Genomic DNA, 21162 nt, shown 5'->3' with positions numbered 1-21162 from the left:
TGGTTTGAATAATTATTTGGATGTTGGCTAAGTCAAAGTTTGACTTTGACTATTGGATGATGTCCTATTTCTACTGAACATTTGAAGACAATCTATAAGAAGAAGATTTGCAACGGTTTTCCCCACAATGGGTTTTGCCCTGGTCATTGACCAAATTTGTGTCTCTTGTCTCTTGGTTGTCTTTCATTGTGCATTTGTTTAAATTGTTATATCTACTATTGCTCCACTGCTATTGAATAATTGAAGAAGTAAAATTGTTAAATTGGATGCTATTGGATATTCTTGAAGTAATAGCCACAGCATAGAACAAATTGATGAAAAATTAACATGGTATCAGAGGTGAGGTGAAGACAAGCCCAAGAGACATAGAGCAAGAGCATCCATCTCTCAAGAAGCTGATTGAATTTGGTAAAAATGTCTTCCTCTTTCTTCAAGGAACATGAAAAGTTGGGTGATTCATCTAACTTTGTTGCATGGAAAGTCAGGTTGGAGATCATCGCTGACAACAATAATGTATTGGACTTCATTCAAGGAAGAGTACCTGAGCCTCTAGAAAATGTTTCCGCTACCGTCAAGAACAAGCATAAGATAGGTGCGTTAAAGGCAAAGTAAATTATAGTTGATGGTTTACAAGATAATCTACTTGCTTATGTTGGAAATTTAAGAAGGTCCAAGGACATGTATGACAATATTACTGGCACGTATGAAGTCAACAATTTGAATGAGATCATCTCTTTGAATGATCAACTCAAAGACACGAAGGATATCTCGTATTAGAGATCAATTGCTAAGAGTTGGGGAAACCACACCTACTAGAGAATTGGTGATTGTAACTCTTAGAGGCCTCCCTTCCATTTGGGAAATTTTCATTACTACTATAAGCAACAACAACAAGATCCTGACATTCGATTAGCTTGTTGGAAATCTCACACAAGAAGAATCAAGGATGATATCTAGAGGAAGAATTCAAGGATCAAACGAAGGAGAGCCCTTTGCCTACGTCGCTCAAGGAAAGAAGAAGAATGCAATGAAAGGGAAGGGAAAGCCATCCAAATCAAAAAAACCTCCTCAATCCAATCAAGATTCCAAGGAATCAAGAAGACAAAATAGAGATGTTGAGTGCTACAATTGCCATCAAAAGGGTCATTATGCTCGAGATTGTCCTAAAAAGAGAGATGCTCCAAGAAGGAACTCTTCAAGGTCCTATAACAATAATTGTGGCTTCATCAACAACAAGTCATATGAAAGAAGAGATGATAGAAGGAATGAAAGAAGAAGAGGCTCCCCTGATGATCGTGATGATAGCTATCATCCTCCAAAAAAGCCAAGAAACTCAAGGTATGAAGGCAATATTACAAAACAATCTGAATATATTCTTATTTCTGCATTAGCTAGTTCATCTCCTCCAGACACTTGGGATAGCTGGTTGGTTGATAGCGGGTTTCTCATCACTTTTCTGGATACAAGGAGGTTCTCTCTATTATGGTAGAGAGAGATACAAATTTGAACATTATCCTTGGTGACAATACCACTTATCCTATAAAGGGCTTTGATTCTGTCAAATTTCACTTGAACTCTTGGGAATCTGTTTTGCTTCATGATGTATTATACGTGTCGGGATTGAAGAAGAATTTGGTTTCGATATCTACTTTGGATGATAAAGGAATGACGGCTACACTTATCAAAGGAAAAGTACTTACTTGGCCTACTGAATCCTACATGAGAAATGTCTTCACATTGGGAACTAGGTTTAAAGGACTCTATAGAGTCACCGGAAGACCCCTTCTAGCCATGGTCCTTAATACAAATCTTCAAAGAGAGTTGTGGCACCAAAGGCTAGCCCATCTACACTATGATGCACTTCCTAAGTTGAAGAAGTTGATCTATGGGATCCCCGATGTTCAAGCTCAACGTAATGAGTATTCCCTGGGTGTGCAAGTGGAAAGAAGACAAGGGGACCATTCCCCTCTAGCGAAAACAAGATGGAAGAAATCCTTCATCTCATTCATTCTGATATATGTGGTCCAATGCCTGTGCATTCACTTGGGGATCATCTTTATTACATTACCTTTATTGACGATTTCTCAAGGAAAACATGGATCTAATATTTGAAGCACAAGGATGAGGCATTTGAAATATTTAAGGAATTCAACGCTTTGGTGGAAAATCATACAGGAAGAAAATAAGGATCTTTAGGTCCGACAACGGCAGGGAATACATCACAAATGAATTCATAGACTTTTGCAAGAAGGAAGGAATCAAGAAGGAGATCATTGAGCCTTACACTCTTGAACAAAATGGAGTGGCTGAGAGAAAGAACAGGTCCATTGTGGAAGCTACCCGAGCTATGCTCCATGATCAAAAGTTGCCAAAGTTCCTCTGGGCTGAAGCAACAAACACAGCAGTATTTGTTCAAAGCAGGTTTCCTCATCATGCTTTGGACAACAAGACTCCCGAGGAAGTATTCACAAGTGTCAAGCCCAATATTGGTCATCTCCAAATTTTTGGCTACTCCGTGTACTTCCAAGTGCCAAAGGACAAAAGAAACAAACTAGAAGCTACAGGAAGGAAAGGTACGTTTGTTGGATATATTGATGATTCTAAAGCATTTAGAATATATATTTTTGGTCAAAGGAAGGTTAAAGTTAGCAAGGATGTGACATTCAATGAAGATGTTGCCCTTAGAAAAGCAAGGGACCTCCCTCCACCTACTCCTCCTGAAGATAATAGTGATTAGATGGATATCCTAGAAGGTCCTTCTGTGCCTGAATCCGAAAAGGAGATCTTTGATGATCCCATGGAGCCTATGGACCCTTTGGATCCTCCTCCATGAGATCCCCCTACAAGGAAAAGACCATTGTGGCTCAAGGACACAATACAAGATGCTGAGAAACATGTGGTTACTCGGGGAACTTTCAGGGAAAGCAAGAAGCCATGCAATTACTAAGCCTATGTTGTAGCCATGAGCAAGGTGATTCAAGCAGAACCTAGTACCTTTGAAGAAGTTGTGAAGGAACAAGTCTGCAAGGATGCAATGGCCGAAGAATATGAGTCCATTATGAAAAACGATGTATGGCATATTGTGTTGAGACCAAACTAACTTGGGAGCGGGAGCGAAAACGGGTGCGGCAGTGACATTGTCAGAAGCTCCCAGTTTGGGAGCGAATCCCGGAGCCTTTTTTATATAATATATATATTTTTTATATTTTGATACATATATGTCAACAAAAACATGTAGAATGATGAATTAGATATAAAAAAACATAAAAAAAAAAATAGATTGAACCATATAACAACAATCATCTAGAAGTTATAATCTTCATCAACCCCGTCCACAAGTTAGTAATGTAGTAACATAAAACATATTGAGTCTCATGATTCATCAATCTTAAAGTTTCAAGCTTTCAAAATTCAATATATAACATTTATCATCATTGATCACCAAAGTTGTACTTGTAAGCTAAGTGTAACCATTACAACAAATAATATCTAACATGAAATGAAATGTTATAAAATAAAATGAAATGAAACAACTTTCAACTTTCATGAAGCATAATATTCATAATTCATTACTAATGAGTTATAATTGCCAACTTCAAACTTAAATTGTCATATATTGTTTAAAAAAATATCATAATAAATATGAAAGAATCAATAGTTATAAAAACTACTAGAAACTAGAAAAGACAAGTAAACCTATTATCTATTTCTTATGCTTGGTCCTCTTGCCACCACGAGAAATGTCTAATTTTTAGTCTTGTTGGAAAATCAGGATCTTTGTCATTAATATCACCCTCTAAGCATTAACATAAGATAGAAAAAGCATAGCATGTCAAGTCAAGATTTTGTTTGAGTGATGCGCACATTTTTAGGAGGGTCATGATAGAGGAGTTCAACAACCAATGTCACTAACATCAAGGTACATAGAGGGATTGGTGCTCTTGATTAAATACGAGTTCCATACCCTAATACATGGCAAAATTCAATGGAAACATTGCAATCGCCCAATCCTGAAAAACTGATAAGTTTGCTGGATTTTGAATGAAATCTAAAATTCTACTTTCTCCATATGAAATCCAATGAGGTCGGAACCACTCTCAAACATCCTAAGTCATTTCATGGTATTGTTAAAAATTTAAGTAAAAGGATGAAAATGAAGATTAAGGAGAATGTCACTTTTACTTTAAGAATTTAACATTACCAAGAATCGCATATCAATACTAGGGCCATAGGCTTGATCATTAAGTTGCCCCACTCAAAACTTATTTGTTTCTATGAAAAAAATTGCATTTCGAACATTACTGCAAAAAAAAAATTGCAAAAAAGGCTAAACGCTCCTGAAAAGGCAGGGAGCGCAAATTTTTTTTTAGGAAGCACGCTTTCGAAATTGCTCCCTTTTTGGGAGCGCGCTCCCAACCCGCTCCTGAGTCGCTCCCGCCCAGAGCGCAGATTGGGAGTAGGATCGAGAGGGGGGGCACTCCCCCACAACACTGGTCGAAACCAAAGGGAAAATCTCTGGTAACCTCCAAATGGATCTACAAGATCAAGCATGGGGTTGATGGAAGCATCGAAAAATACAAGGCAAGGTTTGTAGCCCACAGTTTCACTCAAAAAGAGGGAGAAGATTATGACGATATATTTTCTCCTATGGCCCAATACACAACCATTCATTCAATAGTAGCCCTTGCTGCTAGTCAGGGATGGACTCTCCACCAAATGGATGTGAAGACCGCCTTCTTACATGGTTTGCTACAAGAAGAAGTGTACGTTGAACAAGCTCCAAGTTTTGAAGTTCATGACAAGGAGACCCATGTATGTCAATTGAAGAAAGCTCTCTATGGATTGAAGCAAGGCCCCCATGGCTGGTATGCTCGTATCGACAGTTACTTGATAAAGTTGGGATTCACAAGGAGCAATGTTGATCCAAACTTGTACTTCAAAATGGTCCAAGGTTAACTCTCATTTTGGCATTATATGTTGATGACTGATTCATGATAGGTTCAGACCCTCTCATTCTAGAATGTAAGAGGAAGTTGGCTTGCGAATTTGAGATGAAAGACCTTGGTCCGATGCACTATTTCTTGGGATTATAAGTATGGCAAAAGTCGGGCGAGATTTTCCTTTCACAAGGAAAATATTTTGTGAAACTCTAGAAAGATTTGGCATGACTGAGTGCAAATCCTTGCCTACACCTATGGAGATGAATTTCAAGAAGTTGTGTGGAGAAGCCACTGGACCGGACCTAGCAAATCCTTCTGAGTATAGACAATTGGTAGGTGATCTAATGTTTCTTGTGAATACTCTCCCCGACATATGCTTCGCAGTTAACACTTTGAGCTAGTTTATGACCAAGCCTCACCATGTACATTGGGTCGCTGCCAAGCATGTTCTGAGATATCTACATGGGACTATTAACCTTGGATTGAGATATGTTGTTGGAGATGTTAGACTACATGGATATACGGATGCAGATTGGGCCAGAAATGTTGTCAACAGGAAGAGTACTCACAGATGTTATTTTAGTCTGGGATCTGCCATGATATCATGGATGAGTAGGAAGCAGAAATCCATAGCCCTTACCACTGCTAAGGTCGAGTATATTGCAGTTAGTCTTGCGAGTTTTGAAGCATTGTGGTTGAGGAAGCTATTTGGAGAGCTATTTTAGCAGGTTTTGGATACGACAGCCATCTATTGCGACAACAAAAGTGGGATTCGTTTGTCTAAAAATCTTGTGTTTCACGACAAGTCCAACCATATCGAGATCAGATATCATTACATCCATGACATGGTGCAGAGAGGAGCTTTGAGACTCCACCACATTTCAACAAATGAGAAAATAGCCGACATCCTCACCAAGCCTTTGTCGAAAGGGAAGTTCTTGGTCTTCAAAGAGCAGCTTGGATTGGTTGAGATGACCCTTTCAAACAAGGGTTCGAGTTGATCAAGACAACTAAGCAGTGCTCTTCCCCCTTGGTCGATCTCCCAAGGTGCGGAATGGAGCTATAAGGCTCCTGGGTATGAGAGACCTTTGATTGATAAGATGTTGAGACCTGAGATCTCCCCTAGTAAGAGTATGCCCCAGTTAGCGTCCTACCCACTCTGTAGGATAACCTCTCCCATCTGGCCAACAAGTGGAGGGACTTGGGATAGAGTGTGATCCCTACCCCTTGCAGTAGGTGGATCTCACCCAAGTTGGTGGATGCATGTGTTCTACCATCTGACTCTTTAGGGTTAAGATGGATGATCAGGGACAATAGGGTAGAGTGTGATCCTCATGTTGATCTCACCTATTGTCAGGGACTTTGGGATAGAGTGTGATCCCTACGCTTGGGGTAGGTTGGTCTCACCCATTGTCTTTGGATGCGGGTTGTAGCTATGGCTCCCTGATGATGATGATGATAATGACAATAATGATGATTAGGGTGGTAGCAGAATCTCCCTGATGATGATAGAGGTAGGGTGCTAGTTGGAGCTCCCCTACAGCATTTATTCTTCTTTATATTCGAGAATGTTCAGCATGAGACAAGCAGAGAGAAGCAAAGATGGTACATGGACAGATATTGACAAGTGGAATTCTCACTAGTTGAGAGGGAGTGTTAAATTATGCAACTAGGGTTAAATTCCACTTTGGACGGCTCATTTGATGGAGATAATTGTTGTATTAAATTTCGACCTAAAGATCACTCATTTTGGACAAGCAGAAGTTGGAATTTTAATTTATTCTCACACATGTAAACATGTCAAGGTCGGCCTTGGGTCAAAAGTCAGTGGAAGGATTGACGCTCGTGGCCAACAGGTGCGAATTTCGCTGGTGTCGGGATTGCGCAGAGCCTAGAAGCTCTAACTTTCAGTTTGTTGGGGCTTAGGAGGCTGTGGGTAAGTTGCAGAGTGAAGTTGGTGGGGTACTGTAGTCAGAACAGTACCTAACAGTGCAAGACCAAGGAGGAGGGAGTTGCTACCCAGGATTTCCAACCAAGAAATTTGGAGCAGTGGTGCACTTGCACTAAGGATCGGAGTGGGGGCATCTCGACATTGGCAGAGGGGTTTCCAAGAGGGAAATCGAGGCTCAGAGGGAGTCACACCGAGAACTTCCAGAAGGGAAGTAGAGGAGCAGTGAGATGGCAATGAACGGGTAAGAGACCAGGACAGACTGGATGGGGCCTCAAAATTCGTAGTCTGGAAGGCCAAAATCTTATCTATTCTAGACAGGAACCATCTCAAGCAATTCGCCTTAAGGACAATAGCGGTCCCAGATGACACGGCTGTTAACGATAAGTACGAGGATGCAATGGCGAGGGCCAAGATCATCATCCTTGACAAGGTCAAGGACCATGTAGTACCACACATTGTCGAGAAGAATACGGCAAATGAGATGTGGGAGGCCCTAAAGAAGTTGTATCAGCATACTTCCGTGCAGAGGAAGATGCTATTAGAAAATCAGTTGCGGTCATACCAGATGCAAAAGGGAGAACAAATCGACCCCTTCCTCAGTCGATTGAAGGAGATCCAGGATCAGCTGACTTCCATAGGAACCACACCGGATCAAGAATTGATGGTGAGAACAACCCTGAACACAGTCTCAGAAGACTGGGAGGTGTTTGTCCAGAGCATATTGGGCAGGGCAGCCCTTCCAGATTGGGAGGAAATGTGGGCGGCTCTTCGCCAAGAAGATATCAGAAGGCTAAGCAAGGTGGGAAGCAGTAGCAAGGGGATCGGAATCAAGAAGGAGGAAGAGGAGGATGCTGCCCTAGCATCTGAGCAAAAGCACGAGAAACGAAAGGACCTCTCCAAGGTCAAATGCTTCAACTGTGGCGAAACTGGGTCACTATGCGTGCCAGTGTCTGAGGAAGAAAAGAAAGGGAGAGGTTTCCGAGACCAAGGTTGCGCCAGCAAGGGCGACGAAGGAATTGGATACAAATGATGACTGTGCGATGAGTGCTCACACGCCACTTGAGTGGAAGTGGGGAGACATCGAGCCGTAGTCAGACGGACTACAGGCGATGAGGGGCAGTATCCTCAAGGTACCCAACCTCTTGGATTATACCTTGCTACGGGAGCCCCAAAGAGGAGTAGCAGGACTAGCGGATGTCGGTAGAGACGGATGCGGATGGAGCGACAAAGGGAGCTACAGTGCAGGAGTCCCAGGACAGCGTGAGGCAGCAGTGTGAGGGAAATGCATACCACAATTTGTTTGTCATTCAATAATTGCATGCATCACGCGGTGAATGTGAAGAAGTTCGTCGTTGTCTCGGCAATAATGAGCCAAAGAAGTATGCATAGAGTTGTTGCAGCAGCGCAGAGGTAAGAGAGGGAGCACTTGTCAGCTACAGAGGGAGCTTCAGCATCAAGAGTGTTCTAGCCTGACGGAGATGTCAGAGTTGGGAGATCAGTTACTTACTTCTCCGTAACTGAGTTGCAGTGCAGCACTTAACAGTGGCAGCAATGTTTTACAACTCGGACTCGGACTCGGACTCGGCCGAGGATCGACTCCGACTCGGTAATGACTCGGCCGGCTCGATTTCAATGACTCGGTCGTTGTAAAAAATACATTAAATATTTATTTTTTTTATAAAAAAACATAATTTTAAATATTTTAAACATAATTTTAAAGATTTTCATTCAAGTTTCCAAACACACAACATTATAATATACATGGAAGACAACATATGATCAAAGTAGGCTCATGAACCAATCCATTATATCAAAATGGTACGGTGGTACCCAATGGCAATAGTAAATACATAGTCAACTGTAGTCTGTCATACATGATCAAAGACTCAAGAGTCAAAACAAAATACAAATAACCAAGGAGGCTAGTAGCTACTGCCAGAGGAGCCAAGATCATCTCGACCAATCTCTGGATCATCATCATCAGAGTCAGACAAGGGGCCCCATGGCTCCTCCTCATCATCATCGTCTCCAACTGCAACTGTAGAAGTGGTGCCAGTACCACTAGGCTGTGCAGCAGATGCAAGCTGAGATAGAGTACAAATGCGGCTGCGCTTCTGTCGTGGCTGAGCAGAGGAAGGCGAAGCACCTACAACTGGAGTCCTACTAGCTGGCTGTGAGACTGAGGCTGGTGGATCGGGATCTGCATTCAACTGAACAGGCTGCAGTGGATGTTCAACATCAAGTTGATCAATCTCAAGATCCTCATCAGGATCAAACTCTGGTAGACGACTCTCCACTACCCAATCTGATGTTGGATCAATGTCTTCCAACACAATGGGATCTGAATCAGGTCTTTTGTTCAGCAATTGGTTCCGTCTGAGCCGAAGGTTGTATTGGACAAAAACTAGATCATTCAACCGTTTTTGCTCCAAACGGTTTCTCTTCTTTGTGTGAATCCTCTCAAAGACAGACCAATTGCGCTCACACCCAGATGCACTGCAAGTTTGACTCAAAATACGAATTGCAAACCTTTGCAATTCAGGGCACTGGCCACCAAAGGCCTCCCACCATTGTGCTGCAAAAAACATAGGAGTGTAATGAATTATGAGTTAGATGAAGGCTGAAGCTCAACAAAATTACAAATTATATCTAACTTTCAAATTATAAATGATTTAACAAACTTTAATAAAAAAAGTAAAACCATTAAGAAATTGAAAATTGAAATTTTTGTTTACCTGGCTCATCTGCTTCTCTTGCAATCTTTGCTAGGTTCTTCCCAAAGGTACCTGTTGCATTGCTGAAGGATGTGACCTGCTGATGTATCAGCAGCTGATCAGACTCCGATGGGACCATGCGCTCAATGCAATCAACCAGTCCATCTCTGACCTCCCCCCTCAAAGCTCCTGACTCCTTAGCTTTATAATGATACCGTGGGTTCAAAAAATATCCAGCTGCATGTATAGGGCGATGGAGTTGATTGTTCCATCTTTCATCAATGATTGCCCAAATGGGCCCATACTTTGCCACTCAATCCTTGTATGCTGTCTTTATTTGCTCCTTTGCTTGATCCATAGCCTCATAAATGAAGCCCATAGCCAACCTTTCCCCATCCACCAACCGCAACACCTTAACTAGTGGCTCAGCAAGCTTCACAATCTTTGCTGCCTTTCTCCAAAAAGTTTCATCATGGACTTTCCTTTTCAATTCTCTGCCTTCTGGTTTGTTAGACCAACTGCTTTGATTCCAGTCATCACTGGAAAACATCTTTTGCAAGTTTCTATGTTGGGAAAGCATAGATTGCAATGTCAAAAAATGTGTAGCAAATCTAGTGATGGCAGGCCTAATAATATCCTTGCCTCCAGTGTGTTTCCTCATGAGACTCAAAACCAGTGTATGATTGTAGATAAATTTTGTTATGCTTTTGGCATTATCTACAGTGTTTCTGACCCAATCTAATTTTCCAATATCCTCAAGCATGAGGTCTATGCAATGTGCAGCGCATGGGGTCCAAAAGATGGTCTTGTGTTTTTCCTCTAACAGTCTACTAGCAAGAACATAGTTAGAGGCATTGTCTGTGATGATTTGAACAACATTAGCCACCCCCACATCCTGAATAACCTCATCCAATAGCTGAAACAACAAGTGGCCATCTTTTACCTTATCAGATGCATCAACTGATTTTAAAAACATGGTTCCCTGTGGGCAGAAGACAAGAAAGTTTATGATGGTACGGTTTCTTTGATCAGTCCATCCATCTGACATGATGGTACACCCTGTTCTTGCCCATGATTCCTTGAAATCTTGCAAATACTCATTAATTGATTTAATTTCTTTCTGCAAACGAAACCCCCTTAGCTCTTGCATAGTAGGGCCTTTGAAGCCTTTTCCAGCAGCATGTATGGCCTCAAACATAGGCTCATAATATGGTGAACGAGCAGCATTAAAGGGGATATCAGCATCATACCACCATCTAGCTATGTAGTCACAAGCAGTCTCCCTCAATTCTTTCTTCCAATGGTCATCTAAAGTGGGCTGAGCAAGACCTTTACTAATACTAACTTCAGGACCATGTGCATCTGATGGAGAGGAGCCTGAGTGAGTGAAAAAACTTTTGATAGTCCCATCACCCTTCATTCTACCCTTTCCCTTATCTTGAACAGAAGCAAAAGAGGGAGGAACATAACGGAAAGGGTTTGATGCATCAGTTTGAGGGATAGAGGAAGAACCCTCAAACTCATAGTGGGGGTTGGCAGCCATCATTCTTTGTATCTCCCTCTTCCTCCCAATTTCAGCCTGTATCTCTTTTTGCCTAGTCTTTTCTTCTTTAAATTTTTCAAAGCTTTCCAACAAATTCTTTCTAATCTCCCCAATTTGATCAGAGGGACATGGAGTAATATTGCCTTTAATCCCTGCCAAGTGTTGTTTCAGCCTATGAATCCCCCCAGGACCTGACTTAATTTTCCTATGGCAAAACTTGCAACACATCTCACTATCAACCATTTCAACATATGCCCAAGCAGGATCTTTTGCTCTAGGTGCCATTTTTTGACTAGGAAAACAATCTGAAAATGAAAAAAAAAAAAAAAAATTGATTCAATGTTCATTTATTTGACTAAAAACACTCTCTAAGCTATTTTGATATGCACCTAAAATTTACTAAGTAAAAACAGATTTATAGAGGTGGAAAAAAAAACCTCCAGGCACAAACTGCCTCCTCAAGCTTGCTCCAAGAATCAGCTCCTCAATGCTGCTCCAAATGGCTGCCCAAGAAGCTCCTCACTCCAGCTACAATGCTCCTCCAAGACTCCTCACTGCTGCTCCAAAACAAGCTCAAGAACTGCTCACTAACTCTCAAAGAAGACTCTCACTCAAATGCATAAGACTGCTGTGAGTGAAATGAGAGCATTTGGTTGTCTTAAATAGAGTTTGGGAGGGGGAAATGGACCCCAAAAGCATTTAACAATCTACCATTACCCTTTGGAATCCACAAACCCTACTTAACTTTACCAAATATCAGCAAAAAAATGAATTTTTTTTATAAAAAACGCTGCCCAACCGTCCTTTTCATGACTCGGCCGAGTCAATACGGACCCGGCCGGGTTGACCGAGTCAGCTATGACTCGGCCGAGTCATAGCTGACTCGGTCAGCCGAGCCGGGTTGCTGGCCGGGTCAATGTTTTGGCTAGTGACTCGGTCCGAAACGGCCGTTTCGGTTTCAACTCGGCCGAGTTGTAAAACAAGGAGTGGCAGTGCTATTGGTGTTGATTTGAGGTAGCATCGGATGTGCTCTAGTCACGAAAATTGGTGTAGAGGCTAAGGCACATGAGAACTCCAATACCCAGACAGGGTTTGGGCAAATTCTAAACAATTTGAGAGATATTAAAATAATTAATATTTTTAATGAAGTCCCTAAGCCTAAACTTAGGGAAAATAAAATATTAATGTGAATTAATATAAAACTGCGTTAGAATGGTCCAAAAGTCATGGATCAAGCCAAATCTTATCTTAGCCGTTGATTAGGGACATAATCCCGGCCATTGATTTGTCAACGAGAAAAGTATAAGAAGAGGCTTGAGGGTCACTTGGAGAATACACTGAGGGAGACTAGTCAATTCAATTTCTACAACGGGGTTAGCTGAGAAATTGAACCAGTGGTCTGGTGAGCAGTCGGGAGGCAGCAAGTACGGAGCAGAGAGGCGGGCTCAGACACTGGAGATCAGCGCTGAGGCAGGAGAGGCAAACGCAGAGGCAGTAGAAGATTGCGCAGTCACAAACTGGGCCTGTGTGGGTGACGCAGAGAGGCCCAGGGTTGACGCAGAGGGTTTGAGAGCCACGCATAGTTCAGTCGGGCTGACGTTGGGATTGGGAGAAGTGTTGGAGAATTATTTCTCTTTGTGGGTAAGCCAGCTTGGCACCCTGTTGTACTGAAGAATTGCTAAATAATAAAATCCTCCCTTACTGCACCAGTTTTCCCACATTATGTTTTTCCGGGAACTGTTGTCCAAAATATCTGTGTCAATGCTTGTGCATATGTTTGTTTCTGTATTACGGTGTGATATCTGCAACAGTGTTTATTTTAATGTTTTTTGAAGTACTTTCATAAATAACTTATTGTGGAATAAGTAGGAAAAATAAATCAGTTGTTGCAGTAATAGAATTTTCACATGGTATCAGAGGGAGTAATCATAGACAGAAAGGGAAAATCAGTTATGGGTCGAGACCACAATGCAGAGGCATCCACGTTTGGGGACTCACACCGATTTTCAGAAGATTACACAAGAGAAAGAGATTTTGATTTCTCTATGTTGGCTTCCAGGCTGGAAGAAGAAGTGGCGTGTATGACTAGTGTTGCATCATCAGAAGTATGGTATATGGATAGTGGAGCTTCGTGGCATATGACAGGAATCAGGGAGTGTCTCTCAAAATATCGAGAAGATAAGATGAACTTTCAGATCACCATGGGGAAAAAGGCGAAGTGTACTCCAGGAGGGAAGGGTACCATAGTTTTTCAAACAGAATCGGGAGACGGTTCCATGCTACAAATGCGTTGCATGTACCAGGATTGGGGATGAACTTACTTTCCGTAACGCAACTACAAGGCAAGGGCTATGATGTCTACTTCATCAAGGAGAAGGTATACGTCAAACACCCGAGCTAGAAAAATAAAGTGCAGATCGGGATCAAAAGTAATCGATTGTATAGATTGCAACTAGAATCACCAATGGCACTAATAGGTAGTCATGGAGACAGGACTTGAACGAACTATAGCACAGAAGAATGGGTCACTTGCACCATGGAGCTCTGAGAATTCTCATGAGCACTATAACAGGAGTTCCGAATCTGAGTACAGAACGGGATGATGTATGCAGGGGATGTGCTCTAGGAAAGTATGCCAAGGCAGCATTTCCTAGGAGCAAACACAAGGACAAGACTGTATTAGGATTGATACACTCTGATATCTGCGGACCTATGTCTGTCAAAGCTCTCAATGGTGCTGAGTATTTCCTTTTCATTGATGACCGCTCAAGGAAAACTTGGATTTATTTTCTAAAAACCAAGGATGAGGTTTTTTGTCGATTCAAGGAGTTTAAGGCTCTGGTAGAGAATTTGACTGAGAAGAAAATAAAAGTTTTGCGATCAGATAATGGTGGAGAATATGTCGATAAGGACTTCACTGATTTTTACGCTAAGGAGGGCATCAGAAGAAAGTGGACAACTCCATATAATTCGGAGCAGAATGGGGTAGCAGAAAGAAAGAACAGGACCACTGTAGAAGCAGCTAGGGTCATGATGTATGATCAGGATATCCCAAAATTCCTGTGGGCAGAAGCATGCAACATAGCAGTCTATGCTCAAAACAGGACTCCTCATCGGGCGGTGGGCAAGATTACTCTAGAGAAAGTCTTCACATGGAAGACACCTGAAGTCAATCATTTCAGGATATCTGGGAGCCTAGCATATTGCCACATACCCAAAGAAAAGAGGAAGAAGCTGGATCAGACTGCGGGAAAGGGATATCTGGTAGGATATAGCAAGAATGCTAAGGTATACAAAATCTATCTTCCAGGGGGCAGGAAGGTAGTAGTACGACGAGATGTAAAGTTCATGGAAGACAGGGCTCTCAGAAGATCTCGCGAGATGCTTTCCGAGGAGCAATCGAAAGAGGAGCCATTGGTTAAGCCTCTTCAACCAAAAGAAGTAAAGAATTCTTCCTCAAGATAGGAAGATTCTCAGGATGAGGAGGAGGAGCGAACAGAAGCACCTATTGGAAGAGGAAGAACTAGCAGGGAACTTCGTCAGATTCTGCGAGATGCAGAGGACTTCATCAGTGTTCCAAGAAACAATAAGAGGGAGCGAAAACAGCCAGATAGATATCAAGCATTAGTAGCTCAGGATGGAGAGCTTCTCAGTTTCAAGGAGGAAGCTCAACATCAGGTTTCGCTAGATGCGATGGTAGAGACAACTCCATAATGGTAAATGATGTATGGGAGGTGGTGCCAAGACCTCAAGACAGATCAGTGGTACATTCAAGATGGATCTACAAGATCAAATACGTTGCAGACAGCAGTGTTGAGAAGTACAAGGCCATGTTTGTGGCTAAGGGGTATGCTCTAAAGGAAGGGATTGCCTATGAGGAGACCTTCGCCCCGATAGCCAAGTATACATCTATTAGAACCGTGATATCTCTTACAGCCTAGATGGAATGGGAGATCCATCAGATGGATGTCAAAACGGCATTTCTAAACAGGGTAATAAAAGAGGAGGTATACATTGAACAACCAGAGAGCTTTGAAACTCTTTGAAACTCATGAGAAGAAGTCTCATGTATGCAGATTCAAGAAAGCCTTGTATGGGCTGAAACAGGAACCGAGAGCATGGTATGGTCGAATAGATGGCTTCCCGCAAAAGATGGAGTTTGTCAAGAGTGACGCGGATCTGAATCTCTACTATCTACTTGTAGACAACGAGCCGCTAATCTTAGTATTGTATGTGGATGATCTCTTTCTGACAGGATCATCCAGACTCATTGGGGACTACAAGAAGAATCTAGCCACAGAATTCGATATGAAGGATTTGGGACGAATGCACTACTTCCGAGGGTTGGAAGTTTGGCAGCAGGAGGGAGAAATCTTCCTTGGGCAAGGGAGGTATGCTACAGAAATCCTGAAAAGATTCGAGATGGAGGACTGTAGACCTATGGCTATGCCAATGATCACCAACTAGAAGAAGATTGATGCATCAAAAGACAAGGATGTCAATCCCGCCCTATACAAGCAACTCATAGGGTCCCTGATGTATTTGGTCAATACCAGCCCAGACATTTGCTATGTTGTCAACACCCTCAGTTAGTTCATGGTGGAAGCGAAGAGGGGGCAATGGGCAACAACCAAACATGTTCTCAGGTATTTACAGGGAACAGTCGATTATGGACTCTTGTACACCGGGAGTAAGGATATCAGATTGAGTGGATTTACTGATGCAGATTGGGCAGGAAGTTTAGTGGATCGGAAAAGTACCTCTAGGTACTGTTTCAACATTTGGATCAGGAATGACCTGCTGGTGCAGTAAGAAACAGAAGTCCGTGACTCTGAGATCATCTAAGGCAGAATATATAGCGGCAAGCACAGCTTCGTGTGAGGCCATATGGCTTAGAAAACTGCTTGTGAACCTATTCAGAAGGAATATGGAGGCAACCAGGATCATGTGCGATAATCGGAGTTGCATCAAGCTCTCTGAGAATCCAATGTTTCATGATAGGTTGAAGCATATTGATATCCGGTGTCACTTTGTCAGGGACTATGTCCAACGAGGAGTTGTACAGTTGAGCTACACTCCTACAAGAGAACAGGTGGCGTACATCCTCACCAAGGCCCTTGGAAGGACAAAATTTGACTACTTCAGGGAAAAGATGGGGATGGTAAAGAACCCGTTTCAGTAGAAAAAATGGGAGTGATAACAGCAAGGATGCAGAGGGAGTTGCAGTGCGGATGCAGTGTTGGGAGAAAGGACCAACGACAGCACAGATGCAGAGGAAGTTGTTGTACAGATGCAGCAGTGGCAGTAGCAGAGCCATGGGTAGCAGTACAAGATGCAGCAAAGCAGAGGATGTTGGGCAGGGAGGCTTAGCATTAGCACAGGGACCAATGCTGGATGATCAAGGTGATACTCAGTTGGGAGTATTACTAGAGCACAGTCCTCGCTAAGAGGGAGTGTTGATTTGGGGTAGCATCGGATGTGCTCTAGCCACGAAAATTGACGAAGAGGCTAAGGCATATGAGATCTCCAATACCCAAAAAGGGTTTGGGTAGATACTAAATAGTTTGGGAGATACTAAAATAAATAATATTTTTAATGAAGTCCCTAAGTCTAAACTTAGGGAAAATAAAATATTGATGTGAATTAATATAAAACTGTGTTAGAATGGTCCAAAAGTCATGAATCAAGCCAGATCTTATCTTAGTCGTTGATTAGGGACTTAATCTCGGTCATTGATTTGTCAATGAGAAAAGTATAAGAGGAGGCTTGAGAGTCACTTGGAGAACACACTGAGGGAGACCAGATAGTTCAATTTCTAGAGCGGGGTTAGCTAAGAAATTGAACCAAAGGTCTGGTTAGCAGTCAGGAAGCAGCAAGTACGGAGCAGAGAGGCGGAATCAGACACTGGAGATCAGCGCTAAGGCAAACGCAAGGCATTTCAGGCAAACACAGAGGCAGCAGAAGACTGTGCAGTCACTAGCTGGGCCTGCGTGGGTGACGCAAAGAGGCCCACGGCTGACACAGTCAAGCAGGGGCTGACGCAGAGGGCTTGAGAGCCACGCAGAAGTCAGTCGGGCTGACGTTGGGATTGGGAGAAGTGCTGGAGAATTATTTCTCTCTATGGGTAAGCCAGTTTGGCACCCTGTTGTACTGAACAATTATTGAATAATAAAATCCTCCCTTGCTGCACCAGTTTTCCCACATTGGGTTTTTTCGGGGACTGTTGTCCAAAATATCTGTGTCAATGCTTGTGCATATGTTTGTTCCTGTCTTACGGTGTGATATCTGTGGCAATATTTATTTTAATGTTTATTGAAGTAATTTCATAATTAACTTATTGTAGAATAGGTAGGAAAAATAAATCAGTTGCTACAGTAATAGGATTTTCACAATGGGCAACACGATGCAGCATGATGAGAGGAGTTGCAGTGCAAATGCAACAGTGACAGTCACAGGGCCATGGGCAGCAACACGGATGCAGAGGGAGTTGTCGTACAGATGCAGCAGTGGTAGTGGCAGAGCTATGGGTAGCAAAACATGATGCAGCAGTGGTAGTGGCAGAGCTATGGGTAGCAAAACATGATGCAGCAGTGCAGAGGATGTTGGGCAGCAAGCCTAGCATCAGCACACGGAACGATGCTGGATGATCAGGGTGATGCTCAATGAGGAGTATTACTAGAGCACAGTCCTCGCTAAGAGAGAGTGTTGATTTGGGGTAGCATCGGATGTGCTCTAGCCACGAAAATTGGTGGAGAGGCTAAAGCACATGAGATCTCCAATACCTAGAAATGGTTTTGGCAGATTCTAAACAGTTTGGGAGATATTAAAATAATTAATATTTTTAATGGAGTCCCTAAGTCTAAACCTAGGGAAAATAAAATGTGTATTAATATAAAACTGTGTTAGAAAGGTCCAAAAGTCATGGATCAAGCCAAAGTTAATCTTAGCCGTTGATTTGTCAACGAGAAAAGTATATAAGGAGGCTTGATGGTCACTTGGAGAACACACTAGAGTTATCAGTCATTCTATTCTCTAGAGCAGGGTTTGCTAAGAGAAATAGAATCAGTGATCAGCAACGAGGAACAGTGAATACAGCAGCAGAGAGGTAGAGAGGGTACTGAAGAGGATCAGCGCAGAAGCCGGGAGAGAGGGACGCAAAGCCAACTAGAGGCCACGCAGAGCCAGCGAGGGCCCACGCAGAGGTAGCCAGGAGCTGCGCAGTGCCTTAGAGAGCTAGTGTGGGTGACACGGAGGCTCTAGAGGCTGATGCAGAGCCTCCAGAGGCTAATGCAGGGAAGGGCTGACGCAATCCCTAGAGGCTGATGCTGGGGTTTTTCGTGGGGCAGATTGGAGCTGGGAGCTGTCAGAGTGTTTATCTAGGGTTTCAGCCAGAATATCTGCTTCCGAGTAGAGAGGTACTACTGTCGAGATTATTCTCTATTGGGTGAGCTGGTTTTGGCACCCAGATTGTATTTAGAAACTGCATAATAATAAAACCCTCAGATAGCTGCACCGGTTTTCCCGCATTGGGTTTTTCCGGGGACATTGGTCCAAAAACAACAGTGTCACTTGTGTGCTTGTTTTGTTTCCTTCAGTTGATGATCTATAATGTGTTGAGCATGTACTTGTATTTATTTTCAGTATTTACGTGGTAAATAACTTGTTAATTAATCAGAACAAGTAGGCAGAAATAAATCAAAAAGTACATGAAGGGTTCCTAACAGTTAGATCACAATGTTGATATCTTTATCAAATAGGTTGCCATTAAGGACAACACATTAGCCATAATGCCAACATCTGAAAGAATGATAGTGTTCATGCCTATAACTTACCATACATAAATCAATGGTTGTGCTAAATAAATAACAAAAGGTAGAATGACACATGTCATGGTTAGGGTTTGAGCTGTATGGTTTAACTTACCCACGACTCTCAACAACCATGTCAGCCTGCAAGGTGGGGATGCGAAGACCATCCCAATCTCCTACAAAGAAAATTCTAACAAATCTTGGTGATCGACACTCAACTGACAAGATTCTAACTTCATTGAAAGAGGGCTCGAGAAACAAAAGTGTAATGAACCAAAGTGGTTCATATGAAAAATATCCAAAGTACATAGGACAACAATGATAAATCCATATAGGATAAATATAATGTATTGAATATATAATATGAGAGATGGTCACAATAACATGTGACATTATGTATAGCTTTATAAATATACACCGAGCAGGCACATAGTAATAGTCATCCCCGACTTTCCCATGACTCTTGACGGGAACTAACTCTTTGTCCACAAAGATCAAGTCCCCTATTTTGTATTCTTTCTTTGGTTTCCATTTCTTGCCTGGCTTGTGATTTGGTCTTTTAAGTATACAAACCTCTTGTGAAGGGAGAATGGGGGAGGGCCTCTCAGTGTTATGTGCTTCATAATAGGGTCCAGGCTCAATTACATGAGATAGGTAGGTAGGTTCTCTATGAAGGATGAAAGGGGTCCCATCGGATTGAGGGGTGGTAGCATATGATAGATCCATTTGAATGCGACCTCCAGCAGTGGCTCCCCATTTCCTAGATAGCAACATCCCCCATACATCAGGAATATCAATGACAACAATGTCCATGAGAAGGGATATGTCGGGGTTCATAGCCAGAGAAACCTTAAGATCTTTAATGAGACCCTCCACTTCCACAGGTTTGGAGTTAAATCCACACACCTTCTTGTATGGTCGTGGGATGCTGAGACCCAATTGCTTCATAACAGTTAAAGGCATGATGTTTGCGGAAGCCCCTAAGTCGAGCATACAATTATGGAGGTAAAGGTCATTGACAGCCACAGTGAGCAAAAAAGGTCCGTGTCAGGGGTTACAATCAGGAATGTGAATGTTTTGCAAGTCTTTAGGTAATTCTTCCTCTTCAAAACCCAAGGACTTCTTGATTTGTTGTTGTTGCTCAGGAAGTTTAGCAATCTCCTTTAGAGGGTCAGATACGGTCATCTTTCCAATAGCAACATCCATGTCAATGTTAAGCCCAACATGTTTTCCCTTTTTATTTTTGGCGTTTTCACCCTTTCGAGGGCCCTTTTTTGGTTCAACTTTTGTTTGGGAATCCTTTTTTGAAGGGTTCTTTGAAAGGGCTTTCTCTTTGGGAGGCTCTTTAGAGGGCACATTTTTGGGAGGATCTTGCTTTGAGTGAGATTCCTCTTTGTTAGGCTCTTTGGAGTTTGCGGGGTCTTTTCTATTGTCTCTTCGGGAATATTGGACCCCTTTGAATCTTCCACTACGCTCATCAATGTTTAGAATAGGCTCTTCTTTCTCATCTTTGGTTGTGACCTCATCGATGGGAGGGTGAGTGTATGAACCCCCAAGTAGAATGTTGAATACATCGGATTCTACAAGGTTAGTTTGTTCGTTTGTTTCATCATCATCACTCTCATCACTCTCATTAGGCTCATCTTCAGAGGAAGAATCTTGGTCCACTATATTGGTTGGGGCTAAGGTATTTGGGACTTGAGATGAGCTAGGTTTATCTTCCTCACCTTGCTTTCTTGGAAAAGGCTTCCCCTTTGCAACGAAATTTGACTTTTGGGCTTTCTCCAAAGCGGTGATTTTATTCACAACAACTCGATCTCGTGAATGAAATTACTCACTAAGTTTGTCCGTTTTTCTTGAGGATAGCCCAAAGGGTTTCTTCATGTTGATCTTCTAACTTCTCTTTCTTTATCTCAGTTTTGGCTTTAGGGAGGTCATCAACATTCATTTTTGAGATACGAAAGTTTTCCTCAACCTGAATTGCCATTCCTTTAGCTTCAGCGAATGTGGAAGGTTTCTTGTCTCTTAAGGCATAGGTTAGGTGACCCCCAACAACTTTGACAAACTTATAAAGGATGTTGGCATCGGAAGGCTTTAGGTGATTTGGGATATGCCATACAACGCTATCAAACTTTTGAATGAATTCCCGGAGGTCTTCCCTTCCCTTAGATATCTAATAAAACTTCTTGATGTTGAAGGTTCATTG

The 21162-nt window shown here is 42.4% G+C and overlaps 2 protein-coding genes across 9 annotated transcripts in view; both read right to left on the bottom strand.

Annotated features, from left to right (window-relative positions):
- The window catches only part of LOC149191591 (aspartate--tRNA ligase, chloroplastic/mitochondrial-like), a 373253-nt gene that overhangs the window by 225216 nt on the left and 126875 nt on the right, over positions 1–21162 (bottom strand). The window lies entirely within an intron of this gene.
- On the bottom strand, positions 8611–9843 carry LOC149191593 (uncharacterized). Its single transcript, XM_089406265.1, has 2 exons — positions 9627–9843; positions 8611–9466 (listed from the first exon to the last, which is right to left on the bottom strand). The coding sequence occupies exons 1-2, from the start codon at positions 9742–9744 to the stop codon at positions 8814–8816; spliced, it is 771 nt and encodes a 256-aa protein (XP_089262391.1). The 5' UTR covers positions 9745–9843; the 3' UTR covers positions 8611–8813.

Source organism: Pinus tabuliformis, chromosome 2_2, assembly GCF_031772625.1.
Source record: "Pinus tabuliformis cultivar Carrire ecotype Pingquan chromosome 2_2, CPIR1, whole genome shotgun sequence".
NCBI lineage: Eukaryota > Viridiplantae > Streptophyta > Pinopsida > Pinales > Pinaceae > Pinus > Pinus tabuliformis.
Note: the sequence above shows the minus strand (reverse complement) of the source record. Positions and strands in the feature narration are given on the sequence as shown.

Excerpts from the sequence above, each read along its gene's own strand:
- LOC149191593 (XM_089406265.1), bottom strand. The coding sequence starts at position 9,744 with ATGGTCCCATCGGAGTCTGATCAGCTGCTGATACATCAGCAGGTCACA. Across the intron at positions 9,467-9,626 it reads AAGAGAAGCAGATGAGCCAG|CACAATGGTGGGAGGCCTTT; the intron begins GTAAACAAAAAT and ends TGTTTTTTGCAG.